A 19,740-nucleotide genomic window follows, 5' to 3' on the forward strand; every position below is an offset into this window, starting at 1 on the left:
TTATCATCATCGATTTTTTTTCGGCAAGACTGATCACACTCGGCTATCATTTTTCCAAACAGTTGACATTTTTGGAATTTTTCAACGCTTTGATACTTTGCACGGAACTCGGACTTAAATTAAAAGCCATAGAAGACGTCAATTATGAAATTGAATCCGGTGAAAAAAAATCCACGGATGAAAATAATAAAAAAAATAACGACGACGTGTCAAAAGACGTTCGAACGGTTTCGAGTAAAAAATCACGACCGATCGGAATGAATCCCGCTATTACGAAAACAGGAAAAACTTGAATTTTTATTTGGCGTTTGTATTAATTTATATATATATATATATTATTTATTTAAAAAGAAAATTTTTTTTTATATTAATTAATGTTCAAATTTCTCATTTGTCTCACTTCTGCCACGATTTGCGGCGAACAATCCGTACATTTCCCATTGAATTCCGACGGTGAGAGTTTCAACAAAATTGCAATGTCCTGTAATTTCTTCGTCAAATTGAATCCCATGTCTTCGAGAACGTTACCCAAATAATTAATGTCCGTCGCCAATTGTTTCGATGCGAAATTCGACAGTTTTTGTATTGCCAAAATTTGTTTCGCATACGCTTTGCACGTTCCCTTCGAAATTTGACTCAGAAACAATTCCGCAAAACTATTTTCGTCCGTCGCGGTGCTGTCGAGCAATTCGGAATAATACGATCCGACCAAGCTCAAAGCCAGAGCGAGTTCTAAATTTTTCGAAAGGGAAAAAGGATCCAAAAGTTGCGGCATGTTCATCAAATACTGTCCGATTTGCGTTATGTACTCTTGCGGCACGAAACTGTAATCCGGTAAATCCGACGTCGACGTCGTCGTTCCCCTTTTCACATCCCACATTGACGTACCCAAAGAATTGAGTATCGTCAATATTGGTTCGAACATTATTTTATACGACGCGTCGTAAACATCTCGACACAAATCTCTCACGTTGTCGAAAACGGATTTGAATTCGTTCAATTGATTCGTTTCCGACAAATTTCGTAGAACGTTGTCGAATTCTCCTCTCTTCGTCTCGTCGAGCAATAATTCCGGATAATTGTAAAATGGATGAACATCCGGTTTTGAATATTCCATTTTGACTTTTGTTAAATTCAACATGCATTCTTGATCCAATTGTTTGACCCGGTTTAAAAAATTACCCAAATATTGCAATATGTTGAGACACATTTGAAACATGTTGACTTCCTCGTAGTTTTTCTGTTGACTTTCGTTTATTTTCTTCTTTATGAGCCTGTACTGATTCAAATAAGAATTTAAAAAATTTTCTGCGACTTTGAGGTACCCGGGATACCCGCAGGATTCCGTCAAATTCACGCAAAGATTATTTGCATCGTCCAAATAAGAGAACGCTTTGGAATTTTGACTACCCAGATTTTGAACGGATTCCATTATGTCGTCAGTCAGAACGTTCAATGAGGCCAGGTGAGGATGAAGAGCTGCTTCCTGATATACTCCATACTTGGATATGTGATTTTTGTAGGGTAAATAAATTGCCTTCCCGAGACTTTTGACCTTATCAATGTTTGAATTGTTGCTCAATGTACCGATTGCTGATTTGAGATTGTTGGCAAATTGTTGAGCGCATGTTTTCAGGTCCATGAGCAAGATGAGAGGTTCTGACACTTGTTTCAAACTGTTGTCCATGTGTTTGATAAATTTCGGACTCAATGCTTGACATAAATCTTTGAACAGTTCCAACAATACGTCGACACCGGTTTTCTCAGAGAACACACAATCAAACCATTTGATTTGTTCAATCCATGTCGAATACAGTGTATTGTAATAATTTCGAAATGATTCGACAACATTTTCATCAGAGTCAACATCGCTCATTATTTCCCACGCTTGTATCAATAATGATTTTTGATTCTGAGAGTAAAGTTTCAAAAGTTGTGGCAACCTGTTTATGCTTTTAAACGTTTCAACATATTTTTTAGATTGCTCGATTGATTTCGAAGTGAACGCTTGCAACAACAGTGGACTGGCCATGGCTTCCAATTGATTTTTAAAACTTTCCAATTCTAATTTTTTATCTTCGTAATCATGAGCATTTGTCAATATGCTCAAAGATTGTTGCATTGTCAAAACTTTACATGTGACAGTGTCAATGTCTCTGACATCCAAAGCAGCTTTTATGTCGTTGCTCAACATTGTCCATTTGTCAGCTTCGTGCAAAGCTTCCTTATATTTCATCAATTCCATTTTAACCCTGTCGATTTTTTCCAATGACGATATCGTCATATCCGTGTTCTTTTTAATTTTATCAATTTCATCTCGTACGGCGTTCATTTTATCTTGCAAATCACCCGCATCTTCTGACAGCTTGCCAGCATCCTTATTTATTTTGGGCAAATGATGTATCACGTCACGTGCCGTCGATTCGAAATCACCATTTAATCTATGAAACTGTACTTGAAGTTTGGCAATTAAACTCATAACGGATTTCTCTCTTTCTTCTCCTTTATCAACGTCTTTCGTCATGTTATCTATCCATTTTTTAGGATCGAAATTCGGTTTTGCAAATTCATCCAAATCCATTTTTATTTTCCGAAATAAGATGATTGCATTAATAACATTTAATACTTTTATTATTATGACGTATTAACTAATCATTCATCGTGATTAAATCGTAAAAATTAAATAAATTATACATTAAAATTAATAGTGAAGTTTGAAACAACGACAAGTAACGTAAATAATACATTTTTAACCATAGACGTGAATTTAAATAATCGGCTGTAAGAAACACGTGATCAAAACGTGGAATTAGATATATACAATTTTGCCGCCATTTTTCCCAACACATCTATTATTTTAATTTTAATGTTTTTTATAGGGCATTAAGTATAAAAATTATAAAACGTAACATTATAAAAAAAAAAAAAAAAAATTAATAATTTTTGAAAAAAACAAAAACAAAAATGGCGGACGAGCGAAATCGAATATTTTAAAAAAATAATTTTCATTAATAAAAAAAAAATGAAATGTTTAAACAAAATGATTAATATAAGAAAATTTTTTTGATAATAATAATAATAATAATTTTTTTTCCCTTTCCGATTTTTTCCCGTTTCTTCCTTTTTTTTTCTTTTTTAACTTAATTCCAAAATAGAATATAATTATTACGTTGTATCGATTTTATCGGTGCGAGCGCACGCGCTTTTTTTTTTTTTGGAGACAAGAAAAAAAAGAAAGAAATCTAATAATATGAAAACATAAATTACAATTAAACAAAATTTTCTCATGTGAAATATTTAAATTTTTTCGGAAATGAATTTTTTTTCGGGATTTTTATTAATTATTAATTTTTACGGTTACGTCGCCGACGGAAAATCCGTGAGTATAATATATATATATATATAAATATTTTTTTTTTTTTAAATTTGAAAAACGATTTAATTTTCTTGTTTTTCCCCCCTCCCCCCAAATATACTCGACTGATAAATCCATCGTGCAAACCGGAAAAATCATTCGTAAAGAAAATTTTATTAATTTTTTCGCCGGTTCTCTAACCCCTCCCCCCACATCTCTCCCCTCCCCTATTTTCCTCCCACCTCCTTTAATTTTAATAATTAAATCGTTTGTCAATACGTAAGGGGAAACCCTAACAACAATAATAATAATAATATCTCTTATAAAAAAAATAGAAAAAAAATAAAATAAAAACCTTGTAACGTTGATTTTGTCATCATTATCATCACGACACGTTCCTTTGACGGAATTGGTCCGAGTTTTCCTCAATTATTCATTCCAGGGTTTCCACATAACAAGGACTCTCTCTCTCTTTGGTGACATGACTCCCCGCGTTTTAACCGATGCCCCCTTCAAATAACTGAAATCACAAAAAAAAAAAAAAAGAAAAATTATTTTCTGAACAAGTTTCTGAACAAACAAACAACATCGTAAAAAAAAAAAAAAAAATCTATTTGTTTTTCATTAGGTAAACATATCGAACGTATGGTTTTTACCACAGGAAAATTTTCCAGTTTTTTACCGGTTTTTTAATAATAAAGTAACGTGGAACGAAGCCGAAGCCATTTGCGGATTTCATCACGCCGATTTACTTTCAGGTACATTTTCTTTTAAAAAACGTTTTTAAAAAAGAAAAACCCCTTAAAACATTTTTTTTTTTAAAAAAAAATTTTCCAGTTCAAAACAATGTTCAAATGGATGCGGCTCGAGCTTATTTAAAAGAACTCGACGTCACCGACAACATTTGGATAGGATTAAGAAAAGAATCGTCGGAAAAACCATTTTCGTGGACGTGAGTAAATATTTCCCCTTTTTTACGACCTTTTTGACTATAATAATAATAATAATAATAATAATAATAATAATTGCAGAAACGGTGAAAAACTATTGGGCGACGGTTATTGGTTGGAACCCATACCGAAAACGAACGAAAGATTATGTGCCGCCATTGATCCGATTTCTGATTTTCGTTGGAATAGTTATTATTGCCGGGGTCCTCAAATGGCATCGTTTGTTTGCGAGCTACCAGGTAACACCGACATGTTTGTTTTTTTGAGTGAAAGATGAACCGGTAAAAAAAAAAAAATTCATTCGTTTCAGTACCGGAATGGACCAAAAAAGAAGATGGTTGTATGATAACGTCACTTCCGAGTTTAACTGTTACTTTCATACCGGAAATGAATATCGTTCAATTGTTTTCCGATTGCGGTTTGGATGGTACACGAAGAATTGCTTGCAAGGGTGGCGAAGTAAGCGACTCCTTTTTTTTCTAAAAAAAAATTTCCCATTGTGAAACGTCACGTGATTAATTTTAATATTTCAGGATCGTGAAAAATTAATGAAAAGATTATCTTGCGACGAAGATGCATTTGCGAGTACGTTTTTCAATAAGTTAACAACGGATGCATTTAACGACGATAAAAATCGCGAGACTTCCGGTGCGAATAACAACAACAACAACAACAACAACAATTCGAAATTGAAAAATCGCAACACCGGAAATTCGGAATCGTTGAAATCTTTGTCGGCGTATTTTTCACAAACGAGACACAGACGAGACGTAAATTCTTCGACTTTGATTTCCGATGTTGTCACACCTGTCGAATCATCGACCCAAATAACATCAACGCAAGATCCAAACGTTTTAAAAGTCCCCCCTCCTCAGAGTTCTTTTCCACATCCCCCACATTTACCGTTTGAAAAACATTCATCTCATGTCGTCGTGACAAAAGCATCGACGACGACGACGACGACAACGACGACGACGGAAAATCTAACGACTTTGACACAGAACACGGTTAGTTTGACAACGAACGAAATCGATCATACACCTAATAACAATATGACGTCACAGGCACAAGTCACGAAAAGCAACGGCACAATATCACATCCCACGAAACCTTTTAAGGATAACAAAACGTTTCTTTTGAGCCCGGTTAAAATTAACGACAAAGATACAAACGACAAAACATCGGCACCAATGATGGTTGGAAAAGAATTGCCCACGCTAATAATAACAAGTGAAAAAAGTAACGAAACATTACCCGACAACAGCAACAGCAACAGCAATAATAATTCATCATCCGATAATCCACAATTGGTATTTATGATAGATGAAAAAGAAGGTGAAAATTTTGCTGAATCTTATTTGGTGCCATTGAATGTTGATACGATGATAAATAATTCGCCCATGTCTCCGATGGAAGTTATTAACGTCGATTTGGTTGAAATAGATAATTTCACAACGGTTAAAAATAACAACAATTCGACCGAACAAACAAGTCAAATCCCGTTAACCGCGACGGCGACGACGACAACGACGACAAACACGCCACAAATCCATCACGGAGTTCATCCGTTACGAATGGGTGAAAAAATTAACAATAACGTCACTAATATGTCAAACGAAAAGAAAAACGATCCGACTCCGACGGTTACGACGACTACTTTAAACACCGTTTCCGGTACTTACAATACACAAAATCACATCATGACGTCATCGAGTAAACAAACGGATGTTTTAGTTACCGAAAAAACCGATAGAGCGCCGAGAAACGCCATTGATTTCGTTAAGGATAATAACGAATATGAATATCCACAGAGGCCGAATAGAGGAAGGCTTATCGTACATTCAAATCCTCCATCTTTTTATCCATATATTTTTAGCAAACTCATAGGTTGAACAAATTAAAACTAAAAAAGAAAGAGAGAAAATGTTTTAATAAAAAAAAAAAAAAAAACAATTTTTTTTTTCTCGGCAGTAGCAATAATAATAATAATAATAATAATAATAATTACTATCGTTAGTAGCTTGATTGTAATTTTAACTGCTGTCAGCTGTTTACATTTAGACAAATGCTAAATATTAATTAATTAATTATTATTATCATCATCATCATCACGACACTTATTATTAAAAAAATTGTGCTGCACTTGATTTGCACTTGATTCGTACCTAAAATGTTTTTTAAATAATAATAATAATACAACGAAATTTTACGCCAGTATTAAATATTAGGTATTAGTTAAACGTTAGTCGTACGGAAAAACTAAAATTTCTATTCGCTTTTTTTTTTTTTTTTAGAATCGTTGTCGTCAATTAAAAATGATACGAAATTTTGTGCCAATTTCAAATACTTTTGCACCGTCCTCCCATCCCGTCCATTTTATCTTTTTATATATATATATACCGATTTGTCCATTTAAATTAAAATTAACAAAAAAAAAAAAAAAAAAATTATTCGTTTTCGTAGTGTTGTGTGTGCTAAAATTAAAAAAAAAAAAATTCATATTTAATAATGATATTATTATTCTAAATATTTACGAAAAATAAAGAAAAAAAATGTTTATCATTATTATTATTATTATTAGATTGTAAAAAAAAAAAAAAAATTAAAAAATAAAAATTTTTATCGAACCTTTCCGTTCGTTTAAATTTATGCTCACGTGTTTATATATAAAAATACGTATATGAATGATATTTAGAAAAATTTTATTTATTTTCTCTCTTTCCTCCATCTTACTTTTTTTTTCTCCTTCTTTTCCCGTCACGTGAGATTTGCATTCCTGCAAATTTTAATAAAGATAAGAAAAAAAAATTTTTTTAAAAGTTTTTTTTCGGTAGAAATATTCTTATAAGTTTATTTATTATTATTATTATTATTATTTTTTTTTTTTTAATTTTATGAAATGGAAACAATTAATTATTAATCCCTATTGATAAACAGACAGAATAAAAACAAACAAATTATTATTTTTTTTTATACGATGTGTTGTCTCCAATCCTCAGTCAGCTTCCTTTTTAAAAAATTTTTCTTCGATGATTTTAATTAAATTCTGGTTTCTGTAATTAGAGAGAGAGAGAGAGAGAGAAAAAAAATTTAAGGTTAATAGCCATTTAAAAAACAAAATCTTGAATTCTTTCTCTGTCTTTTTTTTCTATCAAAAACTTACCTTCTTTGGCATTTTGCAAAGCTTGAGTTACATAAAGTTTGGCTAACGACTGAGCACAGAACTGAGTTATGGCTTGACCATATGCATTTACTTGACCCGATACAATCATTGGATTTAATCTCGGAGGAGTAGGGATTGGTCTGAACATTTTATTTATATCGTCTTCAGGTAATAAAGGTTCATCCTTAGCTTGCCTGGCTGAATTCTCAACAGCCTGCAATAAATGAATCAATCGTTAAATTTATCACCATTTAAAAAAAATTTAAAAAAAAATAATTATTATTATTTCGTTACCCTTTTTTGCAATAGCCTATGTTTATCTTGTTGCTGCCTGATAACTTGCTGTTGGAACCTGTTAAATTTAATGGCTTCTTGATTTAATTCATCTACCCTGTACATCATGGCTCTTAATTGTCCTTCAAGTACAGACCTATAAATAAATTTTAAAGAACTTGGCAATTAAATCTCTAATTCAAATTTCACAGAGTAAAAAAATTTGAAAACTCACGCTGTGCCCAAATCCAAAAAATTATTTCCTTCTTCTTCCGGAACCATTTCCGTTAACTCCGACAACATGATGTTTGTTAGTGGAGAATTACGAACTTCAATCGGTATTTCGGTAAATAAATTTTCAAATCCAATTTTTAAATTTCTCAAAGCTTCTGGAGTGAATTCATTATCCTTGTACATGTTTATTGCTTGAGGAGTTAGACGATATGCTTTTAAAGTCAGAAAACCATTTGCAGATTTTTGGGTATCTAAAAAAATTTAATTTTTTTTTGTAAATCGAACAAAATGCAAAAATTTCAAAAAGGAAACATGAGAAATCTTACCATATATAACAACAACAGATTCTTCTATTGAGATCTGATAATGATATTGTGATTCTAAAAGTGGAAGGCTAAGAAAATTTCCAACGTCCGAGCTTTGATACCATCCAACGTGAAAATGATCGACGTTAACTCTTCTCAAACGTCTCATCATATCAAGCTGATATTGTTCCTCGTCGATGCTATCATCGTGCTTTGGAAATGGAAAACAATTTGTTATTTCGAGTCGCGTTTCGACTACGAGACCCAACAAAGCTCCTTGTGCTATTTCAAAATTTCCAGATGATTCTTCGTGACAGTGTTTAACCATTTTCATAACGGCCTGTTAACAAAAAAATACAATTAAAAAAAAAATAATCATATTAAAATGATATAACCTAATATGGTTACTCACCAAACCATCCATCTGTACGTAATCGATCGGAGAATCATTTTTATCCATTAATCTCATCATATCCCGATTTAAAGACATTTTAAAATATTATTTTAATATAAACAAATACAACAATTCGATAAATGAATAATAATATTAATTAAATGAATACTTTTACAAGCAAGTAAACGTTTACACACTAAATCAAGTGTACGTGTTTCTTACTCTATGAAATTTTTTTTAACCAACAAGACTTCGATATATAAAGTTTATCATCACATTATAGATAATAATTAATGAAAAAATATAATTTAAATGTAAATTTATTTCATTTATCTTTTAAAAAGAAAAAATTTTTTTATTTTAAATTATTCTACGACTATGAAAATTTACCTTTCTTCGCCGCAAGTGGTTTTTTTTTTTTTTTTTTTTTGTACATAATTTGATGAATAATTACCGCAAGAGGTTAATGAAGATTAATTAAGATAAATGGCAACCGCTCCCCCTGATTCTGATAGCGAAGATGAATTACCGCCTGGATGGGAAGAAAGAGCAGCATTAGATGGTACCGTGTATTACGTAAAGTACGTACCTCATGAAATTTTTTTTTTTTTTTATTAAACATTGAAGCTGTACCTGATTCGAATTATTATTTTTTAGTCAAATTACCAAAAGTTATCAGTGGACGCATCCTAGAACGGGAAAAAAGAAAAAAACATTTGGTGGTTAGTTCATTTTTTTTTTTTTTTTTAAATGATACACCGAAAAAAATTGTGAATTTTTCTTTTTCATCATGTAGAACTTCCTCCTAATTGGGAAAAAATAATTGAAAATGGACAAATGATATTTATTGATCGTACGACTCAACAAAAAACTTTCACTGATCCTCGTTTAGCTTTTGCAGTCGAAGAAAAAAATCATAAAATGGATTTTAGACAAAGATTCGATGGATCATCTACTGCCCTTCAAGTTTTACATGGAATCGATTTGTCTGGAAAAGTTATTTTAATTACTGGAGCCACAAGCGGTATAGGTAAGGAGCATGTAACTTGAAACTGCCCTTATTTGACTTTAACAAATCATCTTATGGCCACATTTTTCAAAATGTATAAGTACTCATTTGCTAAAAACATTAATTTAGAAACTATTATAAATCGAGAAGAAGAATTTATTTATAACTTTGTAAACTATTGGTTAATATTTAAGGATTTGAAACAGCAAAATCATTTGTTCGACATGGTGCAGAAGTGATTCTTTGCGGTCGAACTGAAACAACTTGTAAAGCAGCTGAAAATAAAATATTACAAGATTATCCAAATGGTAAAATCAGACCACTGCAAATCGACTTGACATCTTTACAAAGTGTTAAGTACGCAGCTGAAACTGTTAAACACCATTATAAGTAAGTAAAATACTTTATTTAGAATATTTTTTTTTTTTTTAATGAGAAACCTCAACCTTGTTTTAAATTTAAAAAATAATTTTTAGTTTTTTAGATGTTCTTATACTGAATGCAGGAATTATGGGGGTTGGTTGGATGCAAACAGTCGATGGAATCGAATCTGTTTTTCAAGTTAATCATTTATCGCATTTTTACTTAACCCTATTACTTCAAAACAATTTAAAATCTGGTTCGAGAGTTGTTATTCTTTCATCTGAATCGCACAGGTATATTATGATCTCCAAGAATGACTTGTGATTGCGGTTTACAAAAAAAATCCTAATAATCCTATAATCCTCCTCTTTCAGGTTTAGCAACATTAACAAACTGAATATAAGTGAAGAAAAATTAAATCCAACTTCTCCCAGCGGATACTGGGACATGATGATTTATAATAACAGTAAATTATGTAATGTTTTATTCGGTGTCGAATTACAAAATCGATGGGCTCATCGTAACATAGATGTATTCATGGTTCATCCTGGAAACATGGTTAATACAAACTTAAAAAAACATTCCTGTCTCTATCGTTTGATATTTACAATCGTCAGACCTTTTACTAAATCACTGGTAAATGAAAACAATTTATTAAAATTAGTAATTAAATAAAGAAAATAATAATAATAATTTTAATCATTTTCCGTTAAAAGCAACAAGCTGCAGCTACAACCGTATATGCCGCCATTGCTTCCGAAATGACTGGTTCCGGTGGGATATACCTAAACAATTGTTGTCCTTGCGTGATGAGTAAAGAAGGACGTGACGAAGAACTTGCTAAAAAATTATGGTACATAAGTGAAAACATATTAACAAGAATTGTCGGACCCTTGACCAGCTAAAATAAATATTTTTTTACACTAATAAGAAAAAAAAAAAACTTGGGCAAACGTTTATATTTATTACACGATTGTAAATAGAATTAAAATCGATTAATATATTTATTAAACGTTGAAATTAATTATATTTTTAAATTTCCCAACCGACGTCCCCAACGTAGCGTCCTAACGGAAATTTTTTAAATTTAAACGTTTTCGAACGTTACGTCACACTTAACCGTTGCGTTTTTTCCTTTCCCTGTAAAATTTATATAAAAAACGCGAGAAAATTGAAAAAAAGTTTATTAAAATGATAAATTATTCAAATGATTGAAATTTTATATCAAATAACAACTGATTAAACCTTTTTTTGTTTTGTTATTAACGTTTTAATTTAAAATGGCAGATTTGATAGAAGAAAAAATGTAATTTCAATTATAAAATTTATCAAGCAGGTAAAAATTATATAATCATTTTCATTGAAAATAAGATTCTAGTAAAAAATAAATTAGAAAAAGAAAAAAAGAATAAAAACTTACCCCTTGAATTCCTTTTTTAAACGTGTTCAATTAAACTTTATATCAAATACCACACACAAAAAAAACTAATTATAATAAATCTTGTTAAAAAAAAAAGCTTAATTTATTTTATATCATGAATATTAATTATTATAAATTATTTTTATTTCGTGATAATTATTATTTAAATATTAAACGATTATTATTTATTGTTAAATATCATGCGCGTTATAACAACACAAATTCTATTCTCATTTAAAATAAATAATTTTAATGATAAAAAAAAAAAAGAAAAAACTTTTTAAATTTATATAAACTTCACGTTATTTAATTTAATAACAATAAAATTATTCTTTTAACAATTAAAAACAACACATTTTTATTATAATAAACTTTCCCTAAAATCAAATTAAATGAGAAAAAAAAAAAAAAAAAAAAAAGAAAATTTAATTTCGAATGACTTTGCATGACGAATGAATATAAACAAATGAAAAAGCGGTCAACGTAAAGAAAAATGGCGGACTTGTTTATATGAAAAGGCGGTGATTTATAATAATTATCGCGCCATTTAATATTTACTAATTTGTTTTTAAAATTATTATTATTCTCAATATAAGAATTAAATAATGTTTTTAATATAATTAGGTAATAAACAAATCAGTAAGTAAAAATAAATCATAATGTTTTATGACGGCGGGAGAGGGGAAGGGGGGTGGGGGATTTTTTTAAACATTAAACATTCTTTCAAATAAAAAAATTCTTTTTTTCTTTTGTTTTTCTTGACGGAGCGCCATCTTGTTTTTTACATAACACAAAAAATTATAATTTAAACAAAAAAAGGGGGAGGGTAATTAAAATGAAACAATTTAAATATTTAAAATTTAAAATTAATTTATGTTTGTTATATATATATAAACAATTTAAATTATCAATTATTATTATTATTATTATTATTATTTCTTTAAAATAAATAATATTTTTGTTTAATATAAATCATTTATACACATTTTTTTTTTTCCACTTTAGTTTGTTGTTGTTGTTGTTGAATATCAAATCAAATAATTTTATTTATAAAAAAAAAAAAACAAATTATCATCATTATCATCATTAGTAGATTATATCATTAAAGAATTTTTCTTCAATTAATTTTTTATAATATTCATTTTTTTTTTTTTTTATACCCCAAAAAAAAAACAAAAGAAAAAAAAAACATTTATACAATTGTTGATAATAATAATAATATTAATTTAGACTAGACAAATAAAAAAAAAAAAAAACCGTTGAAAATTTAAAAAAAACAAACAAACAATTTCCAAAAAAAAAAAAAAAAAAAAGAAAAAAAATTTTCTTTTTTTTTTTTTTGGGGCGGGGCGGGGGGCGCGGTGTGTGGTTTTTTTCTCACATTTAGGTTTTGTATTACATTAATAATAATCATAATAATAATATTAATAATTATTATTATTATTTATTATACATTAATAAGCACTATATTGATATGTTTCGGTCAGCTTCCCTGGAATTTCTTTCAGTCAAGCTCAAATTTTTTTTTTTTTTTTTTTATCATTATTTTTTTTATCATTATCATTATTATTATTATTATCATTTATCATTATCGTATGTTTATTAATTTCTCATCATCATTATCCTAATTTTATATATATATGTATAAATATTTATAATTTTTTTTTTTTTGTTTCCACTTATTATTTACATTCAATAAATAAATATATGTAATAATAATAATAATAGTTTTATTATCATCATTATTATCTTTTTGTTTTTTTTTTATATTTTAATTCACGATTGAATTTCATAAAAGTAAATAATAATAATAATAATAATAATAATAATTGTAGATATAAAAACAATTTTAAAAAAAAAAAAAAATCTTTTTTTTTTTTTTTTTTTTAGATTTCTGGCCGGATTTCCGTTTTCTAGCAGAAGAAAAAAAATTTAATTAATCGATAAACAACTAAAAAAAAAAGGTAACAATTTTTTTTTTCTTCCAAAATACAAAGAGAGAGAGAGAGAGAGAGAGAGAAAGAAAAACAAACAAACAAACGAACAAAAAAACGCAATATTATTATTATTATTATTATTATTATTATTATTATTATCATTTTTAATCATGTCAAAACGTCATTCGTACCTTCGATTAATATATTTAGATACTTTCTCATCATCATCATTATCATTAATTAAAATAAAACCTTAATAATAATAATAATATTTATTATAATACATAATTATATCAATAAATGAAATATTATTATGTTCAATTAAAAATAATAATAATAATAATAATTTATTTAATTTGTACTTATTAGTAACCATTAGTAGGTAGTAGTAGTAGTAGTAGCCCATTTTAAATTAACCCTCGTTTAAAAAAAAAAAAAAAAAAAAAAACCGGAAACGGTTTAATAAAGTATTAATAATAATAATAATAATAATAAAACGGACCGTGTTACCGATCAGGAATGGAAGACAATTTAAAATTAAATTAATAATATTAATAATAATAATAATAATAATAATAATAATAAAACAAAAGAAACGAAAAAAAAAGAAAAAAAAAGGAATAAAATAATAAACTTTAATGTCTTTTCATTTTCTTATACAATAAATAAATATAAATAATAATAATAATAATAATAATAACGATTCTACAAACGTAATCATCATCATCATCATCATCATCATTATTATTATTATTAATAAACATTTTTTTTTTTGTTTGTGGAAAAACTGGACGATTATCAATAACAAAAAAAAAAAAAACGACGGGGAAGCTTCCTCTCTCCCTCCCTCACTCTCTCCTCCTCCCCGGGGGTCTGACAACGCCGCATTACGTCACGTCACGTGGCGTGTCTCACGTGCGTGCGTGTATAAACATTATTATTATTTATTTCTTTGTTTTGTTTTAATTGTCAACGAACGTACCAAACAGATTCCCTTCGTTTCCCACCCCCCCCCTCGGTACACGCCCACTTTGCTACTAACTCCACTCTTCCCCCGCTCAACTCATTTTCCCAAATAAAAATCGGGAGGAAAAAATGAATAATAATAATAATAATTTTTTCTTCTCGTCCAATAAAAAAAAAAAAAAATTCAAAATTGTTACCTTCTTTTCTCTTTTCTCTTTTTTTTCTTGCTTAAACTTTTCAACGACAATAAGTAATAATAATAATAATAATAATAATAATAATCGTAATAATAATAACAATGATAATGATAATAATGAAATGAAAAAAAAAAGTTTTCCTTTTTTTTTTTTTTAAAAAAAAAAGAAAAACTTTTTTTCTCTCGTGACTTTTTACACTTTGACTTAATTTTAATTTTTAATTATTTTAATTTTAATTTTTTTTTTTTTTTTTTTTTACCCCCATTCGACTGGTAACATTCTTAATAATAATAATAATAATAATAATAATAATAATAATAAAATACATTTTTACATTTTTTTTTTTTTTTTTATACTTACATTCTATTATTTAAATAATTATTAATAGGGAAAAAAAAAAGAGTAAAAAACGAAAAAAATCAACGTTTTCTTTTTAACTGTGAAACGGTTTCCCTTGTTATAACAATAATTATTATTATTATTATTGTAACAAACGCGAAAAAAAATGTTTGTTTGAAACGTTTCCCTTTCCCTCCCCTTCCCTCCCCCTCAAAAAAAAAATATTCTTTTTACTTTTTTCCCTCTCCTCCTTACTCTTGTAATGAGACAAAAACAAACGACAGGGAAATTTTTTTTTTTTTTTTTTTTTTTTTTTAACTCTTTGTCGACATTTTTCCCTTTTTTTTGTTTTGTTTTTGTTTTTTTTTTTTTTTTAACGAACGTTGATTTTTTTTTTTTCGTTCCTCATTTTTTTTTTTTAATTAATTATCATTATTATTATTATTATTATTATTTCGCGACCTCAACGAATCAGAATCATTCTTTCGTACACATTTTCTTCATTTATTTATTCATTTAATTAATTAATTAATAATTTTTAAGTACTCTGTTGTCCGTTATTATTATCATTATTATTATTATTATTATTATTATTATTACCGTTGTTTTGAACTACTCTTGTCGTACCGTTCACGTTCACTTGTCGCGACGAGGAAAAACATAATTTCATAGTGTATGGAAATTTACCGTTTGGATTTTCTATTGGAGCGTGATTGAGAACCACTAGAGCTTCTATAGCACCTTCGATGTCTTCAAATTCAATGAGACCAGAAGAACTTCTTTCGCCTAAACATTAAAATTAATTTATCGTCAAAATTATCGAAATCAATCAATGGATCAATCAATCAATGGATCAATCAATCAATCAATCAATCAATTACTTTTCATTGGAAATATTTTTATCGTCAACGGAGGTACTATTTTCTTTTCTTCGAATAAATCCAAAAGCATTTTTTCCGTGAGCGACGGAGGCGTGTTGAAAAAATGAAGAATCTGCACATTTTAAACATCATCGTTATCATTATCATTATTATCATTATCATTATTGGTGATAACAAACAAAAAAAAAAAAAAAACTCACTCTCGAAGGTGATTGAATCCTATTTTTAAGAGACATAGCAAGATTAGCAAATCTATTGTATTTGTTACGAATGAAATCTTTGAAAGATGGACTTCCGTCCGGTAACACGAACGGATTTGTTACGTCACTTAAAAATGGCTGCTTTGAAAAACCCAACTGCAAACGATTTTTCGAATCGAACATTGGAGCGTTGTTCAAATGTTGAACGCATCTTTCCACGGCCGAACCATCACCCATTTGTATCATGGCCGCACCTTCTTTCGTTTTTAAAAATTTTATCTGAAAATTACGTCACGATAAATAAATAAACCGGAAACGGGGGAAAATTTCATTTCCGGTTTTCTCAAAAAAAAAAAAAAAAAAAAAAACTCACCCTCGCGATATTTCCATAGAGGCAAAATAAATTAAACAATTTGTCGCAGTTGAGTTTTTTCGTGTCGAGACCGTAGACCATCATGACGGGACCCGTCGTGACTCCGAGAGCTCCGGAAGTGCTCAATAAAGCCGGACTCCCTTGAAAACCTGGATTATGACGAAAATTCATGGAAGGTGTCATGGATGATGAGTCGCGATTGAATTCACCGCTCGCGTGAACGGAAGAAAATCTTTCCGGAGGATAATGATCGCCGTATTCTCCTACGCCGCCGCCGCCACCGCCTCCGCCACCTCCTCCTCCTCCTCCACCACCGCCTCCTCCGCCTCCGCCACCACCACCACCGAGAAAATCATCATATTTATCAGTATTTCCGTATGATCCTCCGGGATAATTTCGACCGAAATCGGGTCCTAAAATTTTAACATTCTTTTTTCTCATTCTCTTTCTTTTTCAAGTAAATTTTTTCTCTTTTTCCCCATTTTAAAATCCGAATCCCCCGCCCCCCCCCTCTCTCTCTCTCTCTCTCCCTCACCCTATCCTTTCCTTCGAGGAGAGAGAGGGAGGGAGAGAGAGAAAACAAACGAAGGTAATATTATACTTACTGTAAGGCTGTGGACCGGCACCTAATCTAGGCTCTTCCAAAAGTGGAGGAGGTCGCAATGGAAAATAATCTCCTTTACCTGCAAACAAACAACCGAAAACTTTTCCATTATATCATCATCATCAACAACAACAACAATCAAATGCAATAAATTAAATCATACGGTTTTAAAAAGTGAAGTAAAACTTTTTTCAGCACAACAAAATTTTCTATTGAAGATTTAAAAAAAAAAAAAAAACTTTCATCGCGTAAAAAAAAACAAAATGGCGATAAATCAAAAACTCTTTCTCCAGCAAAAAAAAAAAAGATAAAAAAAAAAAAAAAAAATCCACGAAGATGTGGGTTACGTAATTTAAGTTTTTTTGGAAAAATCAAACATTTTCTTTTTAAAAAAAAATCTTTTCCAGTCCTTTTTTATCCACCTTTTTTAATCTTTCTTTCGATTCTTTTTTAACCTCAAATAAAAAATTTTTTTTTTCATTTTTCTTCATCGTTGAAATTCGTTAATTTCCTCCCCTCCCCTTCTTTCCCTTCCCCCTCCCTCTCTTCACGTAATTAAAATTAAACAAAGTTAAAAGAAAAGGTTAAGTAAAGAAAAAGAAGGAGAAGAAGTAAATGGATTCGATACGGTTTTTTGCCAGGTTGTTGGAAAGAGAGAGAGAGAGAGAAAGAGGGGGAAGTAGAAAGAGAGAGAGAAAGGGAAGGGGGGAAGGAGGTAGAAAGAGAGAGAGAAAGGGAAGGGGGAAGGAGGTAGAAAGAGAGAGAGAGAGAGAGAGAGAGAGAGAGAGAGAGAGAGAGAGAGAGAGAGAGAGATTAATCTATTTACTAAAAAGGTTATTTTTTTAAAACGATTTTTTTTTTCTTTTTTCCTTTTTCCTTTTTCTTTAATTCAACCTTGATTTTAATTTTTTTTTTTTTTTTTTTTTTTTTTTTTAATACACAGAAAGAAAAATAATAATGATAGTAATAATAATGATAATAATGATAATAATAATAATAAAAGGAAGAATTAATGATTCCGAAACACGAAACAGATGCTAATAATGTTAAAATGCTTGATTATTATTAAAATGGAACTTTGAAAATCCCTTCGTAACAAGAAAACGAGAAGAAAAAAGAGAGAAAACAGGGGAGGAGGAAGAGAGAGAGGGGGGAAGAGAAAATAAGGTAAAAAAAAAAAGAATTTTCATAATTACTTTTAATAACAAAAAAAATTATTATTATTATTATTGTTATTACCTTTCGAGTTTTTCGAATAATGAAAAATCAAACAAAAAAAAGAAAATCTTATTGAAATATTTTGTTTTACTCGATGATTCACAAAAAAAGAAAAACTGATCAAATAATAATAATGATGATAATAATAATAATGATGATAATAATAATAATAATCGTCATTAATAATAAATGCAATGATTAAAAATACATGGAAATGGGGGGGGGGAATTTAAACAATGAGGAGAAAAAGACAAAGAAAATTTTTTTTTTAATACGAAAACAACAACAACAGCTAATGCCACGGCAACAACAACAGCAGCAGCAGAAACAACAACAACAACAACACAAACTTCTAGAGAAAGAGAGAGAGAAAAAAAATTTATTTTCTTTTTCTCTCTCTTTCTAGAAAATTCTAGAGGTGAATTATTATTTGACTGACCATATTTTTTTCTTTATCAACTAAATGCAACGTCGTACAAAAAAAAAAAAAAAAAAAAAGAAAGAAAATTTTATCAAAATTTAAACCCGAGATTTATAAAGCGGAAATCCACGATAAAAAAAAAAAAATTTTTTTCTTTTTTGTCTTAAATTTCCGGTTTAAAAATTTTCTTTTTTTTTTTTTTTTACAAACAATATGGCGACAAATATTCGATCGCTAGGCAGAAGAAAACAAAAAAAAATTTTTTTTTTCTCATATTAAATTTCTCAAATTAAATTTTTTTTTTTTTTGTATATGACCTAGAGTCCCATCCAAACAGGAAACTCTCTCTCTCTCTTTCTCTCTCTCTCTCTCTCTACCTATCTATCTATCTATCTCACTCGTATTAATTAATTAAAATTTTAAATAAAAAAAAAATTAAAAAAATTAAAAAAACGTTTCGAAATTCGCAACAGGCAAATAAATGTGAGCCGCGAGGGGAGTATGAAGAAAAGGGAGGGAAAGGAGGAAAAGCACGGGAAAAGAGGAAAAGAGGGAAGGGGGAAAGGGGGGCAAGGGGGCGAAAGAAGCAAAAAAAAATCAATAATCGATTTGGCGGTTGTGTGGCGTCGAGTTTAGAAAAAAAATTTTTTCCAAATGACGTCAAAATATTAAATAAAAAAAAAAAAAAAATTCGGATGATTCAAATTTAAGATATACATTTTCTCGAATTTTCTATTTTCCTTTTAAAACTTTCCTTTTTCCTTTTTCTTTCCTTTTTCTCAAAATCCGTAAAAATTAATCCGTTTAATTCCGTTTAACCGTTAATGGATCTTTTTGTTTTTTTTTTTTGTTTTGATCTTTTTTTCTTCTTCTTATTATTATTATTATTAAAAGTTAAACGCGACAATGTTGCCAACAACAACAACAAAAAAAAAAATAGTAAAATAAAATGTAAATATTACCTCGTCGCTATGATCGGCGTCCAACAACAATCATTGACAACTAAACACACACAACCAACATCTCTTGCATGCATCTTAACGTGATGCTGTTTTATCCTCTTGTCGGAGAGAGACGAAGACCCTCCTCCAGCCAAGTCAAAAATCCTGAACAAACACAATTTTCTTATTATCAACCA

General features: G+C 29.3%; 5 protein-coding genes across 5 annotated transcripts; 2 read left to right on the forward strand and 3 right to left on the reverse strand.

The window, feature by feature from the left end:
• Positions 1-46: 46 nt before the first annotated feature.
• Positions 47-2,581, reverse strand: Phum_PHUM509070 (uncharacterized protein; the record flags this gene model as incomplete). The annotated part of the gene is made up of 2 exons (XM_002430985.1): positions 47-113; positions 453-2,581. The coding sequence occupies 2 exons, from the start codon at positions 2,579-2,581 to the stop codon at positions 47-49; spliced, it is 2,196 nt and encodes a 731-aa protein (XP_002431030.1).
• Positions 2,582-3,836: 1,255 nt separating this feature from the next.
• On the forward strand, positions 3,837-6,197 carry Phum_PHUM509080 (uncharacterized protein; the record flags this gene model as incomplete). Its single annotated transcript, XM_002430986.1, has 6 exons — positions 3,837-3,848; positions 3,984-4,113; positions 4,193-4,307; positions 4,387-4,544; positions 4,616-4,764; positions 4,839-6,197. The coding sequence occupies 6 exons, from the start codon at positions 3,837-3,839 to the stop codon at positions 6,195-6,197; spliced, it is 1,923 nt and encodes a 640-aa protein (XP_002431031.1).
• A 1,215-nt stretch (positions 6,198-7,412) lies between these two features.
• Positions 7,413-8,752, reverse strand: Phum_PHUM509090 (eukaryotic translation initiation factor 3 subunit, putative; the record flags this gene model as incomplete). Its single annotated transcript, XM_002430987.1, has 5 exons — positions 7,413-7,682; positions 7,763-7,898; positions 7,977-8,226; positions 8,302-8,620; positions 8,693-8,752. 5 exons carry the CDS (start codon positions 8,750-8,752, stop codon positions 7,413-7,415), a joined length of 1,035 nt encoding a protein of 344 aa, XP_002431032.1.
• A 408-nt stretch (positions 8,753-9,160) lies between these two features.
• Phum_PHUM509100 (WW domain-containing oxidoreductase, putative) lies at positions 9,161-10,951 on the forward strand (the record flags this gene model as incomplete). Its single annotated transcript, XM_002430988.1, has 7 exons — positions 9,161-9,255; positions 9,332-9,396; positions 9,471-9,704; positions 9,878-10,073; positions 10,160-10,339; positions 10,421-10,682; positions 10,763-10,951. 7 exons carry the CDS (start codon positions 9,161-9,163, stop codon positions 10,949-10,951), a joined length of 1,221 nt encoding a protein of 406 aa, XP_002431033.1.
• A 4,492-nt stretch (positions 10,952-15,443) lies between these two features.
• Positions 15,444-16,542, reverse strand: Phum_PHUM509110 (heterogeneous nuclear ribonucleoprotein L, putative; the record flags this gene model as incomplete). The annotated part of the gene is made up of 4 exons (XM_002430989.1): positions 15,444-15,691; positions 15,787-15,898; positions 15,987-16,265; positions 16,360-16,542. 4 exons carry the CDS (start codon positions 16,540-16,542, stop codon positions 15,444-15,446), a joined length of 822 nt encoding a protein of 273 aa, XP_002431034.1.
• Positions 16,543-19,740: the final 3,198 nt, after the last annotated feature.

Source organism: Pediculus humanus, genomic scaffold (genome assembly GCF_000006295.1).
Source record: "Pediculus humanus corporis 1103172108279 genomic scaffold, whole genome shotgun sequence".
Classification (NCBI taxonomy): Eukaryota; Metazoa; Arthropoda; class Insecta; order Psocodea; family Pediculidae; genus Pediculus; species Pediculus humanus.